The sequence below is a fragment of the Nomascus leucogenys genome, chromosome 1a (assembly GCF_006542625.1).
Source record: "Nomascus leucogenys isolate Asia chromosome 1a, Asia_NLE_v1, whole genome shotgun sequence".
NCBI lineage: Eukaryota > Metazoa > Chordata > Mammalia > Primates > Hylobatidae > Nomascus > Nomascus leucogenys.
In genome coordinates, this window is record NC_044381.1 from 76832167 (window position 1) to 76858289 (window position 26123).

Sequence of the window (26123 nt, forward strand, 5' to 3'; positions counted from 1 at the left end):
CACCTAATGCCATTTGGAAGAGGAGGAGCCCTCATAACCAAATTACCTCTTAAAGGCCCACCTCTTAATACTATCATATTGGCAACACCTGAAGTTTGAAGGGGACACATTCAAACCATAGCATTCGCATGGTAGGGCAATGTCCTCAATTTACAAAGCATGAGTACAAATACAGACTGTGTGCAATTTTCTGGTGCATTTCTCAAACTCCTTTGATTTTGTCCCTTATATATAATACACAGCTACCCCTTCCCAACCACTGCTGCTCTCAATTTGAAGACTTTTTAGAATCGTTTGGTGAAACTTCTTTCCCTGGTACCTTGAATTTTGGTTTGTAATATGGTTTGGCTGTGCCCCCACACAAAATTTCATCTTGAATTGTAATAATCCCCACATTTCAAGGACGAGACTAGGTGGACATAATTGAATCATAGGGGCAGTTTCCCCCATGTGTTCTTGTGATAGTGAATTCTCACAAGAACTGATGATTCTATGAGGAGAGGCTTCCCCCTTCACTCAGCTCTCATTCCGTCTCTTGCTGCCATGTGAAGAAGGTTGGTTTGCTTCCCCTTCTGCTGTAATTATAAGTTTCCTGAGGCCTTCCCAGCCATGTGAAACTGTGAGTCAATTAAACCTCTTTCCTTTATAAATTACCCAGTCTCAGGCATGTCTTTATTAGCAGTGTGAGAACAGACTCTGGTTTGTGTTAATGGGCTTTTTTCTCAATCTGATGTTGTCTGTGTCATATTTAAAGACTTTTCTCAATATTTCTGGCAATCATTGCTCTTTTTTGTAGCCCTGCTATATTCTTTTCTTGTCTAGTGGGATTTGGGGAGGGAAGATAGGTAAATACATGGACTCAAATCATCATCTTTTTTCTTAACATTTTAATTTATGTATATGCCAGCAATGTACATAATTTTGCATAAATGAATAAAAATGAGCATATAAATGCATTTAAAATAAAAATTTAAGTAGAATTTCATTAAAGGATAACATACATCCAGAAACCACACACATCATAGGTATCTAATTTTATTTTCAAATTGAACATAACCAGCACCTAGATAAAAAAATACATTGTTATGAACACTCTAGAAGCCCCTCTTTTGCCTCCTCTTAGTTGCTCTTCCCTGAAAGGTAACCAATATCCTAACTTCTTTTTTTTTTTTTTTTTTACATAGATACAGACACATATATCTATATGACATGCACACACGCCTCAAATAAGATCACTTTTAAAGAAACTAAAGAGGTTAGAAGTGAAATAAAGAGCAGCTTTACAAAGCTTCCATTTTCTGTCATATTCATCTCAAATGAAGTCAAAATTGATCACTATATTTAGCTAAATAAACTTGGAATAAATATAACCATCTCTTAAAATATGTGCCCTAACTGAAAGATGAAAGAAAAAAAGTCTGTTTTTGTCAATTTTAGATACAGAATATGCTGGAGAACAATTCAGGGTTTAGCACGATTACAGTCTTTTGTAACAAGTCAGAATTGATACAGTTTGTTTTAAAATCTTACATGAATTGAGTCATACTCATTATGAGTATTACTCATTGTGTGTCTCTTCTTTTGTTCAACATTTGTTTACATGAAACTCACTTATGCTGCAAATAACAGTAGTTGTTTCTTTCTCATTCCACTTTTAGGTAGAAACCCCGAAGAAATTTGTAGCTATGACCTGTATGACAAAATGTTCAGAGAAGCACTATTTAACCCCCAACTGGAAACAGTCAAAATGTGTACCCATAGTAGAAATAATAAATAAATGTCTATACATTCATACTAGGCAATTCTAAACATGATTTTTTAAAAGTATCATTTTTTCTTTTCCATTTTTGCCTAGATCTATCCCATCCAGCTTTACATTTATATTCTGGCCACAACGGCTTTCACCTGCATCTAAGGAAACTCATATTAACAACTTAGTATATATCTTTCCATATTTTCTCCTGACAATAATTATACATATACATGCATTTACATATATACACATGTATACACACATGCCTCTGGGGGAGTTGTTATTGTAAAGAAAGGGATTATACTGTACACCATTTTCTAAATCTCACTTTGTCAGGTCATTATATTAAAAGCAGGATTCTTATATTTTTTAGATAATATGTATCTGGAATAATATACAGAAAATATTACAAATTATGAAAGTTGGATTCAGTTTTATTGAAGCTACTTGAGTATTAGTTGGTTCATATTCTCTAGAATGAAGGAGAAGTTGGAGTGTTTATTTTAATAAACATTTATTACTATGCCAAAAATGTTGCTAAGCCCTAAGGATTCTTCTCTTTGCAGTCTTAAGTATACTTAGAGAACTGTGTTCACGTTTAGACACTGCAGTGTAATACAAAGGACAACCAGAGCCTGTTCAAAGGAGAGAAACATGAGTATATAGTGAGAGAACTAACAACTCGAACTGGGAGTAAGATAAGAGTGTAGATGAGAGATGACCATTTTCTTCAAGTATTAAAGGCTCATCCTGTGGAAAAAATGTTATACCGAGGAGGTATACTGACAACAAAAGGGAAGGAATTATGGAGAGAGAGATTTAAAATTAAAATAAAAAATAACCTCCTAACAGAAAACTCCCTCAGAGTTTATACAGATACTTGGTAATATACTATGTGAAGATTTCAAACTACAGTTGGGTGGTTCAACCTCAGTAGCTTTAAGGTCTATTTCAACTTGGAATGACAATGACTTTAATATTTATTTCATTTTTTCATTTTCCTTAACAGTTACAATATTATGATCACTATTTTTAATGGAAGATGATTGAAAGTGAAAACCTAAACCAAGAAGAAATAATTAAAGAACTGGTGGGTCAAAGTCAAATTTCTTTTAAATAACATTTGCAGTAATATAAAATGGAAAGTTTTTATGCTCCTTTCTAGAGCTGGAAGGGTTACTTAGTCATTTCTTCTACCTAGTGACTTTTGGAAGCAGAGAATAATCATATATGTGATATAACTTTCTCTCTTGTGAGATTACAAAAATGGCATCAGTGCAATTGACCATTTATAATTTCTAATGGTAAAAGTCATCTTTTAATTATTTAAAATAGGTAATGACCGAATTTCTTTCGTTTAAAACAGTGTTTGTGCAATGGCTTATCTTATGAGATGGTTGGACAAGAAGGATCAGATACATCAAAGTTGGAGATGTTTTTCTTAGGGTATCCTCGTATAGTCGGATTATCATTATTTCCTAATTTAACGAGTCTTACCATTGTTGCTCAAGATATAAAAGAAATTTCAGGGTTAGAGCCTTGTTTACAACTTAAAGAACTTTGGATTGCTGAGTGCTGCATAGAGGTAAGTGTAAACATAAAACCTTACATGGAGTATTTTATTCCGAATTATTTGGCTTTAGAAAAATAATTCATTGAAATATATGCATAAGGCATGGATTAAGACAGATAAATGAACAAGGGATAGAAATTGATTTGTACAAAGGAAAAAATAAAAATAAGGAATTAAAACATACACGTATTCTACTTTTTAGTATTCAATGCAAATTAAATCAAAACAGCATGTTACTGTTACAAAACAGACACATAGACCAATGGAACAGAATAAAGAACCCAGAAATAAGGCCACACACCTACAACTATCTTATCTTCGACAAAGATGACAAAAACAAGTAATGGGGAAAGGACCGTCTATTCAATATATGGTGCTGGGATAACTGGATAGCCATATACAGAAGATTGAAACTGTACCTCTTCCTTATACCATATACAAAATTAAACTCAAGATGAATTAAGGACTTAAATGTAAAACCCAATATAAAAACCCTGGAACATCACCTAGGCAATATCATTCTGGACCTAAGAACAGGCAAAGATGTCATGACGAAGACACCAAAAGCAATTGCAACAAAAGCAAAAATGGACAAATGGGATCTAATTAAACTAAAGAGCTTCTGCAGAGGAAAAGAAACTATCAACAGGGTAAACAGACAATCTACAGAATGGGAGAAAATTTTTGCAAACTATGCATCTGACAAAGGTCTAATACCCAGCATCTATAAGGAACCTAAACAAATTTACAAGAAAAAAAAACCCCATTAAAAATTGGGCAAAGGACATAAACAGACACTTTGCAAAAGAAGACATACATGTGGCTAACAAGCATAAGAAAAAAAGTTTAAAATAACTGATCATTAGAGAAATGCAAATCAAAATCACAGTGAGATACTATCTCACACTAAGACAGAATGGCCATATTAAAAAGTCAAAAAAAAATAACAGATGCTGGCAAAGTTGTGGAGAAAAAGGAATGCTTATACACTGTTAGTGGAAGTGTGAATTAGTTCAACTATTGTGGAAAACAGTGTGATGATTCCTCAAAGACCTAAAAACAGAAATACCATTCAACCCAGCAATTCCATTACTGGGTATATACCCAAAGTAATATAAACCATGCTATCATAAACACACATGCACGTGTATGTTCATTACAGCAGTATTCACTAGCAAACACACGGAATCAACCTAAATGCCCATCAGTAGTGGACTGGATAAAGAAACTGTGGTACATATACACCATGGAATACCATGCAGCCATAAAAAAGAATAAGATAATGTCCTTTGCAGGAACATGGATGGAGCTGGAGGCCATTGTCCTTAGCAAACTAACACAGGAACAGAAAACCAAATACCACCTGTTCTCATTTAGAAGTGGGAGCTAAATGATGATAACACATGGACACATAGAGGGGAACAATAGACTCTGGGGCCTACTGAAGGTGGAGGGTGGGAGAAGGATCAGGAAAAATAACTAATGGGTACTATGCTTAATATGTGGATGATAAAGTAATCTGTACAACAAACCCCCACGACAGAAATTTACCTAAATAACAAACCTGCACATGCACCCGTGAACTTAAAAGTTCAATAAATAAATAAATAACTTGATTTGTGCAAAGGAAAAACAGAAATAAGGGATTAAAACAAACATATTCTACTTTTTAGTAATCAAATCAAATCATAACCAGTATTACGTAGTAATAAAATTGGTCCACTTAGACACTATTGGCTGTGTTGAAATTATAACATCTATTTTGAAAAGAAATACTGCAAAACATCAAGAGCCATCACAGAAATGTACAGGGCATACGTTTTGACTTAGAAGTCCCTACTCTAAGATTTTATCCTAGAAAAGTAACTCAATAGCAGAAAACAACCATATGCATGAAGCTAATTGTTGCAGCATTATTTATAACTAAAAATTTGAACCATAAATATGCCATACATCAGGTAATTTTTCAGAAAATTATTATAAACTTAATGAAATAGTTCATAATTATTAAATATAATTTGAAGGATTATGAAAACATTTTAGTCTTAATTTAAAAAAAGTCCCACCAAAGTGTATGTGCATTAAGATTATAATGTGCTTACATGGTTATAATCATAACCATATGATCATAATCATTTCTATATGATTATAATAACCATCTAGAAATATGATTATATGTGATATATATGATTACAATCATAACCATATATAGATATAGGGTTGATTAAAATTTAAAAAGAACATGCAAAATTGAAAATAGTTGTATTTAAGTGGAAAACATGGAATATATTTTTTCTTTTAAAACAGTTCATTTTGCTGGATATTGATTTTGCAATAAAATATGATATTTAAAAGAAAATATACTTAGAAACCTACTTTATTGGAAGGATTAATAGCAAAACATAAACTAACACTATTCAGTCTCCTTTTTTTACAGAAAATTGAAGGTCTTCAAGAATGCAGAAATTTGGAAAAACTATATTTATATTTTAATAAAATTTCCAAAATAGAAAATTTAGAAAAATTAATCAAATTGAAGGTTCTTTGGTTGAACCACAATACAATTAAAAATATTGAGGTAAGATAATAATTTCAATTATCTATATGTAAAGCCAGTTACTACTGTAGAGTTTAAACCACAATGTTCAAGATCATATTGTGGTTAAAGGCCAAACTATTCATGACTAGTACAATTATTGTTGTCAAAAAGAACTAACATGTATATAGCATTTTATAAGGTACAGAGGGCATTGTGTACATTATTTTCTTTACTCTTTACAAGCCTAAGAGGTAGGGCGTTGTTATTCTTTCTTTGAAGGTTTAAAAATAAAAAGAGGTTTAGATAAGTTACATAACTTGCTTAAGATTATAAATATACTCTGTGCGATGTATTCTTTTTCCACCTACTCCTCCTTTTTTCCTCTCTACTCTGCTTCCTGTTCCCTCCTCCAATAATTCTGAGTTCTAGTATAGAGAACAAAGGTGGCTTCTTGGAGGCACTCATTTCCTTCTGTGCTTGTGGAGTACAAAGTACCCTGTGCTCAGAGCACCTGCAGAACTAACCAGATTAATCAGAGATGATTTGTAAATGTTAATTTTAATTATTTGTTCTAAATTATATGTTGTCTAAATTTTTAGGGTTTGGAAACTTTGAAGAATTTAAAAGATCTCAACCTTGCTGGAAATCTAATAAATAGCATTGGTATGTACTATTTCATTTGGAATCTGAGATAATGCTATAATCGTTTTTTATCAATATAAAAAGTACATGCTTAGATTTTTTTCTTTTAGGCTTTTTTCTGTGACATATTTGCAAAGCATATTGAAACCTGTGAAAATATTACTCATTAACCAGTGGTTACTAATTATGCAATGGTACCATTAGTCTATTTATATGCAAGAAACGATGGCTACATACAACTCAGAAGTATGACAGAATATGAACAGAAGGTAAAATAATTTAATTCTTTTCATCTTATTTTTTAAAGGTCGATGTCTTGACTCCAATGAACAACTGGAAAGATTAAACCTTTCTGGTAACCAAATATGTTCTTTCAAGGTATGTTTAAGTGGAATAATTAATTTTTATTTATCATCCTGAATCATGAACCATTGTGTTGCAGAAACTGTACTAAAAAGTCCTCCATTAAGGAATAAGTTCATTATTTTGGGCTGATGCTCCAGGAAATTTGAAAGTCATCTGACTACATTGGCCTTAATGATCTGACACTATTAAAACCTAACAAATAACTATTTACCTGGCTCTTAGGATACCATTTTCTCTTAGTTTTCTTCCAATCTTTCTGGCTACATCTCTTCAGTTTCTGTTCTTTCATCCTCTTCTGGCATCTAAGATATGGACTGCCCTTGGTCAGTACTGACATCTTTTCTCATTTCTGTCTGCATTCATTCTCTAAGTAATCTCATCATGCCTTTAAGACTTTAAATACCCTTTATCTACTGATTACTCTAAACTAGTACCTTTACTTTCCTTAACAACTCTCCAGAACTGTACACATATCTTAATGCAAACTAATTTTTCCTCTACTAGACTTTCTCCTGCAGTCTTCCTCACCTCTCTAAATGGAGTCTCCATTCTTCCAGTAATTTAAGCCAAAATACTTATAGTCATTTTTGACTCTTCTTATTCCTTCATACCCTCATCCAATCCATCAGCAAGTACAACTGGGTGCACCTTCAGAATATGTCCAGAGTCTGATCACTTCTTTCCACCTGCATCACTACCAAGCTGATTGAAGACACTATCATCTCTAACCTGCATTAATGAAAAAGCTTCCTAACAATTTTTCCTGCGTTTGTCCTTTCCCTACTATAGATCTGTTCTCCACACAGAAGCCTGATGGAACCTTTAAAAATTTGTCAGATAAAAATCACCCTTCTGCTTAAAACCCTCCCTTGCTTTCTCATCTCTTTCAGAGTAGAAGACATTTCTTATAATGGGCCATAAGACTACCTAATCTAGCCGCCCCACCACCCCCTACCTATCTCTTTGACTACAGTTTCTACCACTCTCTCCTTTGTTTGTCCAGTTTCAGCCGCACTGGTCTGAATACACCTAGCACACAGTAATCTTAGGGCCTTTGCACTTGCTGGAATTTTCTTTCCTCATATACCTGCATGGCTCATTTCATCATTTATTTCAAGTCTTTGTCAAAATATTATGTTCTAAGTGACACCTTTCCTTCCCAATTTAGGTGTAATAGGAAAACCGTCACAACCTCTCCAATCTGCAGCACTCCCTATCACAGTGCTACTGTTTTATTTTTCCTTTTGGCAAATCCCTTACTAGAATACCAGCTCTCTGAGTACAGGAACTTTGCCTGTTCTCTTCATTGCTATATCCACGATCCTTAACACTGTGTTGGACATGCAGTAAATCTCAATAAACATTTGTCAAGAAGATGAATGAAAGAGAAACAACCAAATAAAGTGACTTAATGTTATCACATATAATATTGGTTAAAAGGTGACATTTATAATTTTGACAGTGTAAGATTGAAGGTGCATATTCAAACACATCCTCTAGAAAATACTGAAGAAAGATAGGTAAATTTACTATAGAAATAATTTTGAGTTCATAAGTATTAAAGTAGGCATTCTTTTACTCAGGCAAAAATATAAAAATACCAAAAAGCTATAGAATGAGGCAGATTAAGTTCCTTAAAAAGAAATGTAAACAAAATTGTATTAGTCAAATTCAAGAGGAAATATTTGATAAGAACTTTTAAGTGTCAACAGAATTTGAACAAGCATTGGTGGGAGGTCTTCTGGGTAGTAGGGCGTGGGCATTCTAAGGGGAAAACAATATGTACAAAGGCAGGGAAGTGAGAAAACAAGGGGTATATTTGAATAACACCAGCATTGTCATTTGACTGGAGTATAGAGTATATATAGCAATATTGGAAATTAACACTAGAAAGGTCAATCGGGTCTCGAATCTAGACTGTATTTTATAGACAACAGAGAGCTGTAAAATTTTTGAGCAAGAAAGCGATATGATCAGAAATGTTCCTTAGGGATAGTGATCTGGAGGTAGTTTTTATTGATTTGGAACAGCTAGAAGAAGAAAACCCAGTCAGGAGATTACAGGAATAATCTAAATGAGAAATTATGAGACTATGAATTGGAGTGTTAACAGAAAAAAAAAAAAGAAAAAAGAAGAGAAGGAGGAGGAGGAGGAAAGACGAGGAAGAAATAGATGCAAGAGACATTACGGTTGTTGAATTTGCAGAATTTCACAGCTAGTAGAATGTGAAGAGCTAGAGAGTCCAAAATGAATCTGTGATTACAGTTCTTAGCAAGCTCAAAAAATATACAAATCAGAAAAAAAAATAGCTAGTTTGGTGGGGGTGAGGGGAAGAGAATGTATCTGGTTCTGGATATGTTGAGTTTAGAGTACCAGTGGGGCCATCCAGGTGAAGATCTGTACACACAACACTGAGAAATGGGTAAAGAGCAGTCATACCTTACAATCTTGGCATAACAAGCAAGAGTGTGAAGCAATGCTTAGAGCCATGGCAAATTGTCTCTACCAACATTAAGACCATCAGATAAGGGATCAGATTAAACATGTGGAAAAGAAGCCATGATAGAAACCAGAGACACTCAGAAGGTGGTAACAGTTGTGACAGGGACAGGCAGTAAGATAGATAACAAGACTGTGTGTGTGTGTGTGCATGCATGCATGTGCATGCATGTGTATCTTTCCCCTTCTAGTTCTGCCAGCTTAAGATACTACACTAAATCTTTAAATCATACTTACTATATGGAAATTCTAATTTTCAGCCTGGTAAACACATCATAAAATTAAAACAAACCAACAAAAACCTTTGAAATAATTCTTACTTTTAAAAGAGCTCTTTTAAATCAATTAGAAACAAATAATCTAAGATACCCAGTAGAATAAAGGATAAGTGAGCAGATAATTCATAGAATTGAACTCCACATGACTAATAGATTCATAAAATAATTTTCAATCCTACTAAGAATGAATAAAATGAAAAATAAAACATGATATAAGGCTGGGCATGGTGGCTCACGCCTGTAATCCTGTCACTTTGGGAGGCCGCGGCGGGCGGATCACTTGAGATCAGGAGTTCGAGACCAGCCTGACCAACATGGTGAAAACTTGTTTCTACTAAAAAAAAAAAAAAAAAATAGCCAGGTGTGGTGGTGGGCGCCTGTAATCCCAGCTACTCAGGAGGCTGAAGCAGCAGAATCGCTTGAACCTGAGAGGTGGAGGTTGCAGTGAGCCAAGATTGCACCACTGCACTATAGCCTGGGTAACAGAGTGAGACTAGGTCTCAAAAAAAAAGAAAAAAAAAGATATAATTGTAATTGATAATTTTTATATAGTCAACATTTTATAAACATGTTACTCTGTGCTAGAAAGATTAGGATAAGATGGGCATTTATACGACATTGGTAATCATTAAAATCATAAAACTTTTCTAGAAAGCATTTAGATAATGTGTACCAAGTCCTTTAAAAAGGCTTCTATCCTTTGACCTATCAATTCCTCTTTCAGGAATCTATTCCAAGAAAATAATGTGAAATGTGCATAAAGCTTTATACTTAAAATAGGCTAAAAATCCAAAAGAGATCAGAGAGAGCTATGAACATTAAATTCAGAGTGCTGTGGGAACATATGAAAGGGAGACCTAGCCTTGTTTGGGATGTCAGGACAAGACATCCTTGAGGAGCTAATGTTGCAGCTAATGATATCAGACGTGAGTAGGAGTTGCCCAGGCAAAGACCCTTCCAGGCAAAAGTTAGAGCATATGTGGAGGCTCAAGGTGGTTGAAAGGGGTATGGCAGATTCTAGGAACTAGAAATACTGTGTGACTGGAACACAGCAAGGGAAGCAATTATGACATAAGGCTGAAGGAGATAAGTGCAGGATTCTGGGAAAATAAGGCATTGCCCTGCCAAGAAACTATATGGAAGTTAATCTTACGCTGGCTAGCCATGGCACCCTTATGGTGATTATAAGCCATGGCTGCATAGGCAGAAAGACCTCTCAGGTCTTGCTCTGCCTCATACTAGAGGCAGCATAATACGGTGGAACATGAAGTTTTGGTGAAATAACAATGTAAAATACCTAAATAGTGATCAGCACATAGTAAGGACTCAACAGATCCATTGTTTTTATTATTTCATTACCATTACTTTAATTACATTGAACTGCTGTATTTCAGTATCTTCATTTTAAAAATGGTGATAACAGGATTATTAGAAAAATTCATTGTGTGGCATAATATTTAAAAAATTTTATGGCATTATGACTATCATAAAAACATTGAATGTGATTCACAGGAACTTTTACTATCTTCATATTAAAAATGTTCCTGGAACACTATTATCTTAGATTTTTATCTCTAACCTTTCCTCCTACCCTAAGAAGATAACTGTCCTATCCTGGTGGTGATTGAATAAATTCTGTGTCCACCTTCCAACCATATCAGGCACCAGAGCACTAATTTTCAGTGAGATTTTGTGCCTTCGTGGACTCCAGTGTCATCTGAATTTGGAATGTAGTTGGGGGATTTCTGTGTAGGACTCCAGAGTTTATACCCACCATCTGCTAGCTCAGACAATGGTCAAATGAAACATAGCAACCCAGTAATCAAAGGCTGCCAAATGGTTTACCTTCTTGCCCCTGCAGAATTTGACCAATAATTCTCTGCACAGCTCTGTCCATAAATCTTCCTTTTAAAGCAACTCTGCTTAGTCCTCCTCCCCGCATAGGCTCAGCCCAAGCCTCAGGTCAGACCAGTGAGCCACATTCTCACTTGTCCAGAGAGAGTTTGGAAATATATTAACCGCCTCAACCTGTTACTCTTGCTTCCAGCAACCTGACTTCACTATTCTCTTTTCCATTCCATTTTTACTGTAGCTTTAGAACTAATGCTTCCTAGTTCTTCCTTTGGATTTCCCTTAACTCTGATCCTGAGTTTTCTAGCTAGCATTGCATCCTTTCAAGTTTGACCCCACCACAGTACCCTCCTACCTCAGGCACCATCCTGGTAATGAGAAAGGTATGAGAATATCCTCGAAGTTGGTTGAAAATAATAATCAATTTACTTTACATATTTATTTAGTGCCTACTGTGTTCTAAGTGCTGAGTGTTGAGAATACAATGTTAAACAAGACACAAACCTTGTTCTCCACAAGTTCATCACAGGGTTAGCAAACGTTTTCTGTTAAAAAAAAAAAAAAAAAAAAAGCCAAATAGAAAATATTTCAGGCTTTGTGGGCCACATGTAGCCTCTACTGCATATTCTTCTTTTTTTTTTGAATACTTAAAAAATGTAAATAACATTCTTTGTTTGTAGACTGGGGGCCAAAGCCCATATAGACCCTTGACTTATAGATACAAGCAATTGGCAATAGGGTATAATAAAGTCCATACCAAAACTAAGCTCAGTGGCTAAAAGAGCTCATAGGAGGAACATCTATCCCAACGTTGCTGGGATGAAACAAGGCTCCCAGGGAATATGACACTGGGTTGGGCCCTGACAGATTAAAAGGTGAAATTGGGGTGAAGTTCAGGCCACTCAAAAGGAGCAGCATGAGTAAAAGGTCTAAGGACAAGATAGGGCTTGGCACATTCCAAAACTTCAATTGGTTCAATATTGAATAAATCATAAAATATTAGGGTTTAAACAGGAAGAGGCAAGACTGAAGAGTTAATCAAGAGCCAGATGACAAATAAAGTATAAACAATGACTTAAACATCAGGAAAAAATAAGGAGAAACATTGGACTGAGAGTGCATATCATCAATCCCTCCTCATCCATAGGTTGTGAGAAAACTGAGGCCCTCAAGAGAAAGTTAGGCTTTAGTTGACCATAATAGGTAAAACAGGTGTTTATGGAAAAAACAAAACAAACAAAAAAAACAAAAATCAGGAATTCCATGGTGATTGTAATGAACAGGGGATCCCATAGCCTTTAATGAGTAGAGCAGATCTGGAGGCAGGGAGGATGAAGAGGAGTGTTTCTAGGTGATAAGTATAGGAAACAGGGGTGAAGAAAGCAGAGACCTACAGGTATCCTGGGGGCAATTAGCAAGAGGGGCTGTGTAGGGGAAGCAACATATTAATGAATAAATGTGCTCACATCACTGGCTTCAAGGTTCCAGCTGGAATACATGATTTAGTAAATATTTAAAAGGAATAGTGGTATAGCGTGTTATTTAATTATTGTTGATGTTTTCTTCAGGAATTTAGCTTGTTTTTCAATAGAGAGAAATATTTTAGGCATCTAAATCACTTTAATGTATTTAAGCGCATAATTAGAATACATTAGACTATGGCTGATCCTAGGTGTTCAAATACTGCCTTTAGAAATGACAGTCAAAATTAACTGAACATTATCTTTGCTGGCGTTTTAGGAACTCACGAACTTAACCAGGCTGCCTTGCTTAAAGGATTTATGTCTGAATGACCCTCAATATAAAACCAATCCAGTTTGTCTTCTGTGTAATTATTCCACACATGTATTGTATCATTTGCCTTGCCTTCAAAGATTTGACACATTGGATGTGTCAGCAAAGCAAATCAAGGAACTGGCAGATGTAAGTACATCCCTAATCAGGCATCTGTGATTTCAGTTTTATTAGTTAACGGCTTCTTTCTGGCCATGTCCACATACGGTAGGTAGGATTATCAGTTCAGTTCTTGTTGCCAAGTCTACTTTTGCCTTAGTGAACTGGATATTACACATAAAAGTATATAAATAATAATACTAGAATCTTAATTTTGATGACAGTACTGGAAGGTGAAATAATAGAATAATAATGTTTCTAATCTATACAAAACAAGAAGGAAATTGAAAAAAAATCAGTGTTAAAAATAGACTACTGCCATATATGTATGTGTGTGTATATATATATATATATATAAATTAAAGCTTAAATAACAGAAATGTAACAACCACTTCTCCTTTGGAATATTACATATCAAAATTAGAAAATATCTATGGTTTATGGTAGTCTACCAAAGATTAGGTAGATTTTAATCTAATTAAAGATGGTTTGTGATTCTCTGAAAGTTTAAGTAGCTGACAACATCAAGGGAAGAGAAGTAACAGATGAAGACAGAAGTGGTAGAGGCCAGATTATGTGAGACTGTAGACTGTTGTAAGGACTTTGGTCTTTACTTTGAGGGAGATGGGGTCCACTGGAAAATTCTGATCAGAGGTGGGACTAAGATGACTTATGTTTTAAAAGGATCCTTTTGAATAATGGATTAAGAATAGAGAGTTAGAGGGGGAAAGTTGAAAGCAGAGAGACTAGTTAGAAGATTATTCCAGTAACTTAGACGAGCAATGTGGATGGTTCAATGCATGGTGTTCATCGAGAAAGTGGTAAGAAGTCAGATTCTGGTAGCAGTTACAAGATGGAACCTATCTGGGTTTACTGATGGATTGGATATTAAGTACAGAGGAAAGAAGTAGAGAATAATTCCAAGATATTGGCTGGAGCAATTCAAAGAGTAAGTTGCTATTTGACGACATGAGGAAGAGTATGGGAGGTGTAGGTTTAGGAGGAAGAATCATTATTTTAGAATCATGATAATTTTAGGCATGTAAAGTTTGAACAATTTTTTGAATATCCTAGGGGACATGCTCAGTAAGTAGTTGGATATATGAGTCTACTATGTAGGAGAGTTTCCTAGATTGGGGGTATAAATTAAAATATGAGAATTGAAAGCAGAAAGTTGGTACTTAAAGCCGTGGACTGGATGAGTCACCAAGGGAATGGTATAGAAGAGAAAGTGTGTCACTTGGGTGTTAAATGTTGGGTAGAAGAGGAGCCTGCAGAGGAGACGGAAAAGGAGAACTAAGAGAGGCAGGTTCATTCTGACTGAGATTCTCATACATTTGGTTCAGTCTTGTAAATGTCAGGAGTAGCATAAAGAACAAAAAAAGGAATTGTTAGACAGTTTCTGACATCTTAAATTAAGTCATTATATTTCATTTTCTTATTGTAAAATATTTATCCTCCCTTTACCTTTTAAGGCACAAATAGGATATATACTATAGTCCAACTTTTGATTCAGACCAAAATGATTTTCAAATTCAAAGTATTTTTAATTTATGGATTGATATAGATTTCTAAAATGCTTTCTTCCCTACTATGCATGAGACAAGTTGTGGCAGTTCTTTGTGATAAACTCTTGAACAGAGGGCTGTTGATTCTTCAGATTTTCACCTAGGACTGTGAACTAGTTTGTGTAAACTACAAGTGGCAGGTAAAGTCAGAACCTACCAGGAGGACCACCAAAGTTAGTGTGAGACAGAGGGAAGAACATATGGATTCAAATCAGAAGACTTGGATTCAAGCCCCCAACTGAATGTGCTACTACTGAAGAGCTCAGTTTTCTGAACTGAAACGAAGATGATAAAAACAGTATCTGCTTTTCAGTACAGGGTTGTTTTGGGGAGCCAATGAGTTAATGTACATAAAAGCCCATTTTAATTGTTAAGTAGTATAAAAATAAGTGCTATGAAACTATAGTTGAATATAATTCTGTTTATGACTTTGAATTCTTTTTTGGCTACCTAAGATGCAAAGGGATCAAATTTTGTCTTAGTACAAACATGCAACTGAATTTAGCATTATAATTAGTCTAATTTCTTTTTCTTAAAAGTTTGTTTTAACAGGTGTGGAATTCCACCAAAATCTTTGAATGTGACTTTGACATTAATTTTTTAAAGTCCAAATACAAAAAGCAAGTTGCATGTGGTCAGCCTACAAAATTGATTTGCTATATAGTTACAGTTTATAAAATAGTCTTCCCTCTTTCCCCAAAATCTTACTATATACTCTCAAACAAGGACAAAAAAAACCCTTTATTGATAACTCTTATTTATTGTTATAACATACTAAGTGATTTTGAAAAAGTTTAGAAATAGTAAAATATCATAATTTTTGTTTCTATATGAAGATATAGGTACATTCCTAATAAATTAGAAAAAGTTGAAACTATGGTAAGATATACTAGACACTAAAATCAGTCGTTTTTTGTGGAAGATGGGGCAACTGAGAAGATGGGAAACTAAGTGGGAAGTACACTTTTCATTGTATAAATGAAATTTTTTGGTTTTTGAAATGTGAGTATATTGCTTATTCAAAAAAATTAAAATAAAACTAGTATGTTTTAATCTTTTTTTTACCCCACCTAGGGGGATTCCAAGTTAAATTTAAATTTTAGATAAATAATAAAGATGTTTTGGGATAATTAAATAAGTATAAGTAAGTTTAGTATTATGTATATTAAAACATTATTTGTTGTTTATCTGAAATTCAAATTTAATTTGGCATCTTGTATTTTATCTGACCAAATTAACTCCATCCCATGTTCTCTTGTTGTGTTATTTTTTCCCTTTTATTTACAGTTGATGCATAATAATTCTATGTATTCTATGGGATACCCAATGGTGTTTCAATACACATTTACAATGTATAATGATCAAATAAGGGTAATTACCATATTCATCTCCTCAAACATTTATTCTTTCTGTCGTGAACATCCAAAATCCCTTCTTCCAGATTTTTGAAAATATACACATTATAGTTAACCATATTCACCCTGCAGTGCTACAGAACACCAGAATTTATTCTTCCTATCTAGCTGTAATTTTACACCCTTAACAAACCTTTCTCCCCATTCTCTCCTCCCCACTACCCTGCCTACAGCCTCCCATAGCTACAATTCTACTCTCTACTTCCATGAGCTCAAAAAATGTTTTTAGTTCTCATACATGAGTGATAACATGCAGTCTTTATTTTTCTGTGCCTGACTTATTTCGCTTAACATAATGTCCTCCAGGCTCAACCATGTTGCCACAAATGACAGGAGTTAATTCTTTTTTATTGTTAAATAGTATTCCATCATGTATATACACATGTGTGTGTGTAATGTGATATATATATATATATTACATTTTCTTTATCCATTCACCTGTTGATGGCATTTAGGTTAATTCTAAATCTTAGCTATTGCGAATAGTGCTGCAGTAAACGTGGGGGTGCAGGTATCCCTTTGATACACTGATTTCCTTTGTTTTGGATAAATACCCAGAAGTGAGATTGCTGAATCCTATGGAAGTTCTACTTTTAATTTTTTGAGAAAACGCCATCCTGTTTTTCATAATGGCTGTACTAATTTACATTTCTACTACCAGCATATGAGAGTTCCGTTTTCTGGGCCTAGGTGGGCGGATCACTTAAGGTCAGCAGTTTGCAACCAGCCTGGCCAACATGGTGAAACCCCATCTCTACTAAAAATACAATAAAAATTAGCCAGGCATGGTGGCAGGTGCCTGTAATACCAGCTACTCAGGAGGCTGAGGCAGGAGAATCACATGAACCCAGAGGGCAGAAGTTGCGGTGAGCGGATATCACACCACTGCACTTCAGCCTGGGCGACAGAGTGAGACTCCATCCCCCCAAAAAAAAGAGTTCCCTTTGCTCTGCATCCTCGCCAGCATCTGTCTCTTTTTTTTTTCTGTCTTTTTGATAATAGCCATTCTAACTAGGTGAGATTATATTGTGATTTTTATTTGCATTTCCATGATGGTTAGTTAGTGATGTTGAGCATTTTTTCATATACCTATTGGCCATTTGTATGGTGTCTTTTGAGAAATGTCTATGCAGTTCCTTTGCCCACCTTTTGGTTGGATTATTTGTGTGTGTGTGTGTGTGTGTGTGTTGGTTTTTTTGCTTTTTGTTTTTTTGCTGTTGAGTTGTTTGAGTTCGTTGTATATTCTGGATATGAGACCCTTATTGGATGAGTAGTTTGCAAATATTTTCTCCCTTCCATAGGTTGTCTCCTCACTCTGTTGATTGTTTCCTTTTGCTGTGCAGAAGCTTTTCAGTTTAATATAGTCCCATTTGTCTATTTATGTTTTTGTTGCCCATGCTTTTGAAGTATTAGTCATAAAATATTTGCCTAGATCAATGTCCTGAAGCATTTTCTGTCTTTTCTTCTAGTAGTTTTATGGTTTCAAGTTTTACTTTTAAGTCCATTTTTTGAGTTGATTTTTGTATATGTTGAGAGATAGGGGTCTAGTTTCATTCTTCTGTATGTGGATATCCTATTGTTTTAGATTTAAGAATTTATTAGAATTATTTTTAGCTGTCACTGACCCACAGAATTTTGTATTGGATTTCCTATTGTCTCCAAATAGGAAAAAAAAAAATCAAGAAACACCATTTCCCATTTCTTAAGTTACAGTTTTTTCTTTTAACTCAGTTGCACTTCAGAAATTAAGCTTTTCTTTATCAGAGATATTTAATCAGTTTATCATGATCTTAAAACGATTTTTTTTCTTAACTGTTCTTTGTTATAATTGTTTTATTTTTGGCAGGGGAATTTGGTGATTTCAGTTGCAGTACTTCATAATACGCATGGGGAAAGAGAATTATTTTGGCCTCTCACCATACTATGTATTTGTTCCTATTCTGTCTTTTATGCCAGATAATTATATTAGGATCTTGATTATCCACTCCATACTAAGTAAATTTCATAAGAAAAGACTGCATCTGTAGAAAATATATGTCTAAGAGTGTAAAAGCCTTCCAATTTATTTGCTTTCATTATTTCAGGTAAACAAAACCATGTCAGATTTTTTATAATGCCTCAAATTTGTTTATGGTCTCCTCAGATAGTTCTTTTTAACTAACATAACTCTCAAACACCATTTAGCTGGTGCATTTCTTAATTATGGATTTAATCAATTTATCATGATAAATTTATTAATAACTGAATGATGCATTGTTATTAAGGAACTCAAGATAAATGGATTTGATAGACATTTAGTAATTTGCTCAGCCTAACAAACATTCTTTTATACATTTGAAAAAAATTATATTCCTTAGCCATGCTTTTAAAAAACTAATTGAGTAATGTTATATTTGCTTTTAATTCTTATTAATCTCTTTTATTCCCTGAGTTAATCAAATAGGAATAATGAGTTATATGTTTGCTGTGATTGTACTACCTCATCACCTATACTAGTTTATACATTAAATTTTATCTGTAGTCTCTGTATGTTGTTATCCTGGAAATAAATGTGAATATGCCTCACACTTTATGCCTCACAAAGAAAATCTTTGGAATTTTATATTTTTTATTAAGTTTAAATATAGAATTCTGTGTAGCTATTGCCACTCCAGCTATCATCATTATTAGTAACTAAGCATGCAAATCATCTAAATTGTTATATAGAACATACTGTACTTATATAATACCACTAACAATTGCCTATAATTTGTTTAGCTAATTTTTTGTTGTTTTCTTTCTTACTTTCAGACCACAGCAATGAAAAAAATAATGTATTACAATATGCGTATAAAAACCCTTCAGAGGCATCTTAATGAAGACCTTGAAAAACTGAATGATCGAAAATGCAAATTACAAAAGTTGCCAGAAGAACGAGTAAAATTATTCAGCTTTGTGAAGAAAACTGTAAGATTTAATAATGTAAAATTCCAGTGGCCATATCTTAAGAAAACCGTTAGATAAGATAGCATGCAATATCTTTTAAATTCCTTTACTAAAAGTAGACCCTGAAAGAGTAAGCATTATTTAACTCAAAACAGAATCTTGTATATATAATAATTCCTGTCAGTATGAGGAAATAATGGATTATTCAACAAATGGTGTTACAAAAATAGTCAAACTATTTGGGAGCTGGAGAGGTGGCTCCTTCATTTGCACTTTACCAAATGTAAATACCAGTAGGAAAAAAAAAGAATTAAATATAAAAATGAAAACATGAAAAACTGAAGAACAAATATATAGATGGATATATTTATCTGATCTCAGCCCGCTAAATTAAAGAAATACTAGAAATCACAAAGGAATAAAATGTAGATTTGATTTTTTAAAAACCAGTGAAATGCTTTTGTATTTAAAATCATTAATAAATGTAAACAACAAATGAAAATCTGAAAAAATGCCTTCAACAAACATGATGGACAAAGGGTCAATATCCTTAGAATATAAAGGTGCTCATATGTAAAACAAAATAAAAGGTAAATGTCTAAATAGAAAAATTGAGCAAAGTACATAAACTAGAATTTTACAAGAGTAGAAATAAAAATGACAAATAAGCATTTGAAAGAACTCAATTTGGCCAGGCGCGGTGGCTCACGCCTGTAATCCCAGCACTTTGGGAGGCCGAGGAGGGTGGATCAAGAGGTCAGGAGATCAAGACCATCCTGACTAACACGGTGAAACCCCGTCTCTACTAAAAATACAAAAAATTAGCCAGGCAAGGTGGCGGGCACCTGTAGTCCCAGCTACGCAGGAGGCTGAGGCAGGAGAATGGCGTGAACCCCTGGGGGTGGAGCCTGCAGTGAGCCGAGATTGCGCCACTGCACTCCAGCCTGGGCGACAGGCGAGACTCTGTCTCAAAAAAAAAAAAAAAAACCTCAATTTGATGACTAATTTCTCCAAATGTTAATTAAGACAACAAGAAACTGTTTCACCTATAAACTGTCAAAGTATGACACATGACAGTACTCAGGCTGGTGAAGATGGATGTGACACACTAGTACCACTTATGGGAGTGTAACTTTGGTCATATGTATAACAGCCTAAAAATGCTGAGGTTTTGACCCAGTAAATCTACTTCTAGCACTCTATTGTAAATATGTGTATATAAAAGGATATATATATATTTATATATATCATTGCACTAATAATTAAAAAATTGGAAACTATCTAAATGTTTAATAAGAGTTATATACTCAAGACAGAATAGTGTGTAGCTATTAATATTAAAAACCAAGGATTTGAAATATATTTAATGCTTTTTTAAAGTGAGCAGTTCTTATTATAATTAGAAAAATATTCTTAAAGTAAAACATTAATAAAATTTAATTAAGATTAATAATAAAAAAGATGATTTCCATAAAAATCACAAGAGATCAATATATGGATATCATTTTATATCCGCTATTTTCATGTGCAAATGCATGTATTAAGTAAAATCTGCAGATGAGAAAAATAATGGCTATAGATATATACAAATATATATATTTTAATGAATATGCTTAATCTATTTTCTAACAGCTGGATATATCTATTATAGAGGAGTACAGATAAATAGTAAATTTCCACTTATATATATTTTCCCATATAGAGTTGTTGCTTTTATTTTACTTTAAATTCTGGGATACATGTGCAAAACGTGCAGGTTTGTTACATAGGTATACATTTGACAGGATGGTTTGCTGCACCTATCAACTTGTCATCTAGGTTTTAAGCCCCGCATGCATTAGGTATTTGTCCTAATGCTCTCCCTCCCCTTGCCCCCCACCTCGCAACAGGCCCTGGTGTGTGATGTTCCCCTCCCTGTGTCCATGTGTTCTCATTGTTCAACTCCCACTTGTGAGTGAGAAAATATGGTGTTTGGTATTCTGTTCCTGTGTTAGTTTGCTGAGAACGATGGCTTCCAGCTTCATCCATGTCCCTGCAAAGGACACGAACTCATTCTTTTTAATGGCTGCATAATACTCCATGTTGTATATGTGCCACATTTTCTTTATCCAGTCTATCACTGATGGGCATTTGTGTTGGTTCCAAGCCTTTGCTATTGTAAATAGTGCTGCAATAAACATACATGTGCATGTGTCTTTATAGTAGAATGATTTATAATCCTTTGGGTGTATACCCAGTAATGGGATTGCTGGGTCAAATGGTATTTCTGGTTCTAGATCTTTGAGGAAACGTCACACTGTCTTCCACAATGATTGAACTAATTTACACTCCCACCAGCAGTGTAAAAGCGTTCTTATTTCTCCACATCCTCTCCAGCATCTGTTGTTTCCTGGCTTTTTAATAATCGCCACTCTAACAGGCATGAGATGGTATCTCATTGTGGTTTTGATTTGCATTTCTCTAATGACCAGTGATGATGAGCTTTTTTTCATATGTTTGTTGGTGGCATAAATGTCTCTTTTGAGAAGTGTCTGTTCGTATCCTTTGACCACATTTTGGTGGGGTTGTTTTTTTCTTGTAAATTTGTTTAAATTCCTTTAAGATTCTAGGTATTAGACCTCTGTCAGATGGGTATCTTGCAAAAATTTTCTCCCATTCTGTAGGTGGCCTGTTCAATCTGATGATAGTTCCTTTTGCTGTGCAGAAGCTCTTTAGTTTGATTAGATCCCATTTGTCAATTTTGACTTTTGTTGCCGTTGCTTTTGGTGTTTTAGTCATGAAGTCTTTGCCCATGCTTATGTCCTGCATGGTATTGCCTAGGTTTTCTTCTAGGGTTTTTAAGGTTTTGGGTTTTACATTTAAGTCTTTGATCCATCTTGAGTTACATTTTGTATAAGGCATAAGGAAGGGGTCCAGTTTCTGTTTTCTGCATATGGCTAGCCAGTTTTCTCAGCACCATTTATTAAATAGGGAATCCCTTCCCCATTGCTTGTTTTTGTCAGGTTAGTCAAAGATCAGATGATTGAAGATATGTGGTGCTATTTCTGAGGTCTCTGTTCTGTTCCATTCGTCTATATATCTGTTTTGGTACCAGTACCATGCTGTTCTGGTTACTGTAGCCTTGTAATATAATTTGAAGTCAGGTAGCATGATGCCTTCAGCTTTATTCTTCTTGCTTAGGATTGTCTTGGCTATACAGGCTCCTTTTTGGTTCCATATGAAATTTAAAGTAGTTTTTTTCTAATTCTGTGAAGAAAGCCAATGGTAGCTTGATGGGAATAGCATTGAATCTATAAATTTCTTTGGGGAGTATGACCATTTTCACAATATTGATTCTTCCTATCTATGAGCATGGAATGTTTTTCCATTTTTTTGTGTCCTCTCTTACTTCCTTGAGCAGTGGTTTGTAGTTCTTCTTGAAGAGGTCCTTCATGTCTCTTATAAGTTGTATTCCTAGGTATTTTATTCTCTTTCTAGCTATTGTGAATGGGAGTTCACTCATGATTTGGCTCTCTGCTTATCTATTATTGGTGTATAGGAATGCTTGTGATTTTTGCACATTGATTTTGTATCCTGAGACTTTGCTGAAGTTGCTTATCAGCTTAAGGGGTTTTGAGCTGAGATTATGGGATTTTCTAAATATACAATCATGTCATCTGCGGAGACAATTTGACTTCCTGTCTTCCTATTTGAATACACTTTATTTTTTTCTCTTGCCTGATTTCCCTGAACAGAACTTCCAATACTATGTTGAATAGGAGTGGTGAGAGGGGGCATCCTTGTCTTCTGCAACACCTCCAGCTTTTGCCCATTCAGTATGATATTGGCTGTGGGTTTGTCATAAATAGCTCTTATTATTTTGAGATATGTTCCAGTAATACCTAGTTTATTGAGAGTTTTTAACATGAAGGGCTGTTGAATTTTATCAAAGGCCTTTTCTGCATCTATTGAGATAATCGTGGTTTTTGTCATTGGTTCTATTTATGTGATGGATTATGTTAATTGATTTGCTTATGTTGAACCAGCCTTGCATCCCAGGGATGAGCTGACTTGATCGTAGTGGATAAACTTTTTGATGTGCTGCTGGATTTGGTTTGCCAGTATTTTATTGAGGATTTTTGCGTCAATGTTCATCAGGGTTATTGGCCTGAAATTTTGTTTTTTTGTTGTGTCTCTGCCAGGTTTTGGTATCAGGATGATGCTGGCCTCATAAAATGAGTTAGGGAGGAGTCCCTCTTTTTCTATTGTTTGGAATAGTTTCAGAAGGAATGCTACCAGCTCCTCTTCGTACCTCTGATAGAATGTGGCTGTCAATCCATCAGGTCCTGGACTTTTTTTGATTGGTAGGATATTAATGACTGCCTCAATTTCAGAACTTGTTATTGGTCTTTTCATGGATTCAACTTCTTTGTGGTTTAGTCTTGGGAGGGTGTATGTGTCCAGGAATTTATCCATTTCTTCTAGATTTTCCAGTTTAGTTGTGTAAAGGTGTTTGTAGTATTCTCTGATGGTAGTTTGCATTTCTGTGGGATCGGTGGTGATATCCCCTTTATCATTTTTATTGTGTCTATTTGATTCTTCTCTTTTTCTTCTTTATTAGTCTAGCTAGTGGTCCATCTATTTTGTTGATCTTTTCAGAAAATCAGCTCTGGGATTCATTGATTTTTTGAAGGGTTTTTCATGTCTCTACCTCCTTCAGTTCTGCTCTGATCTTAGTTATTTGCCTTCTGCTAGCTTTTGAATTTGTTTGCTCTTGCTTCTATAGTTCTCTTAATTGTGATGCTAGGGTGTCGATTTTAGATCTTTCTAGCTTTCTGTTGTGAGCATTTAGTGCTATAAATTTCCCTCTTAACACTGCTGTAGCTGTGTCCCAGAGATTCTGGTACGTTGTCTCTTTGTTCTCATTGGTTTCAAAGAACTTCTTTATTTCTGCCTTAATTTTGTTATTTTCCCAGTATTATTCAGGAGCAGGTTGTCAATTTCCATATTTTTGTGTGGGTTTTAAGTGAGTTACTTAATCCTGAGTTCCATTTTAATTGCACTGTGGTCTGAGGGACTGTTTGTTATGATTTCCATTCATTTGCATTTGCTCAGGAGTATTTTACTTCCAATTATGTGGTCGATTTTAGAATATGTGCTATGTGGTGCTGAAAAGAATATATATTCTTGATTTGGGGTGGAGAGTTCTGTAGATGTCTATTATGTCTGCTTGGTACAGAGCTAAGTTTGAGTCCTGAATATCCTTGTAAACTTCCTGTCTTGTTGATCTGTCTAATATGACAGTGGGGTGTTAAGGTCTCCCACTATTATTGTGTGAGTGTCTAAGTCTCTTTGTAGATATCTAAGAACTTATTTTATGAATCTGGGTGCTCCTGTATTGGGTGCATATATATTTAGGATAGTTAGCTCTTCTTGTTGCATTGATCCCTTTACCATTATGTAATACCTTTCTTTGTCTTTTTTGATCTTTGTTGGTGTAAAGCTGCTTTTATCAGAGACTAGGATTGCAACTCCTGCTTCTTTTTTGCTTTCCATTTGCTTGGTAAATATTCCTCCATCCCTTTATTTTGAGCCTATGTGTGTCTTTGTACGTGAGAGGGGTCTCCTGAATACAGCACAGCAATGGGTCTTTACTCTTTATCCGATTTGCCAGTCTGTGCCTTTTAATTGGGGCATTTAGCCCATTTAAATTTAAGGTTAATATTGCTTTCTGTGAATTTGATCCTGTCATCATGATGCTAGCTGGTTATTTTGCACATTAATTTATGCAGTTTCTTCATGGTGTCATTGGTCTTTATATTTTGGTATGTTTTTGCTGTGGATGGTACTGGTTTTTCCTTTCTCTATTTAGTGCTTCCTCTTGTAAGGCAGGCCTGGTGGTGACAAAATCCCTCAACATTTGTTTGTCTGTAAAGGATTTTATTTCTCCTTCACTTATGAAGCTTAGTTTGGCTGGATACGAAATTCTGGGTTGAAAATTCTTTTCTTTAAGAATGTTGAATATTGGCCCTCACTCTCTTCTGGCTTGTAGGGTTTCTGCAGAGAAATCAGCTGTTAGTCTGATGGGCTTCCCTTTGTAGGTAACCTGACCTTTCTCTCTGGCTGCCCTCAACATTTTTTCCTTTGTTTCAACCTTGGAGAATCTCACGATTATGTGTCTTGGGGTTGCTCTTCTCAAGGAGTACCTTAATGGTGTTCTCTGTATTTCCTGAATTTGAATGTTGGCCTGTCTTGCTAGGGTGAGGAAGTTCTCCTGGATAATATCCTGAAGTGTGTTTTCCAACTTGGTTGCATTCTCCCCATCACTTTCAGGGACCCCAGTCAACCAGAGATTTGGTATTTTCACATAGTCCCATATTTCTTGGAGGCTTTGTTCATTCCTTTTCATTCTTTTTGCTCTAATCTTGTCTTCATGCCTTATTTCAGTAAGTTGATCTTCAATCTCTGATATCCTTTCTTCTGCTTGATCGATTTCAGCTATGGATACTTGTGTATGCTTCATGAAGTTCTTGTGCTGTGTTTTTCAGCTCCATCAGGTCATTTATGTTCTTCTCTAAACTGGTTATTCTAGTTAGCAGTTCCTGTAACCTTTTATCAATGTTCTTAGCTTCCTTGCATTGGGTTAGAACTTGCTCCTTTAGCTCTGAGGAGTTTGTTATTACCCACCTTCTGAAGCCTACTTCTGTTAATTCATCAGCCTCATTCTCTGTTCAGTTTTGTGCCCTTGCTGGAGAGGAGTTGTGATCATTTGTAGGAGAAGAGGCATTCTGGTTTTTGGAATTTTCAGCGTTTTTGTGCTGTTTTTTCCTCATCTTCAGGGA

The 26123-nt window shown here is 34.8% G+C and overlaps 1 protein-coding gene across 1 annotated transcript in view; it reads left to right on the forward strand.

Annotated features, from left to right (window-relative positions):
• Positions 1 to 2795: 2795 nt before the first annotated feature.
• The window catches only part of LRRC9 (leucine rich repeat containing 9), a 133367-nt gene continuing 110039 nt past the window's right edge, over positions 2796 to 26123 (forward strand). The window contains exons 1-7 of the mRNA XM_030811545.1: positions 2796 to 2843; positions 3120 to 3338; positions 5764 to 5904; positions 6465 to 6528; positions 6815 to 6885; positions 13242 to 13424; positions 19168 to 19323. Of these exons, the coding sequence (XP_030667405.1) occupies positions 2796 to 2843; positions 3120 to 3338; positions 5764 to 5904; positions 6465 to 6528; positions 6815 to 6885; positions 13242 to 13424; positions 19168 to 19323 (882 nt within the window). The remainder of the gene's footprint in view (positions 2844 to 3119; positions 3339 to 5763; positions 5905 to 6464; positions 6529 to 6814; positions 6886 to 13241; positions 13425 to 19167; positions 19324 to 26123) is intronic.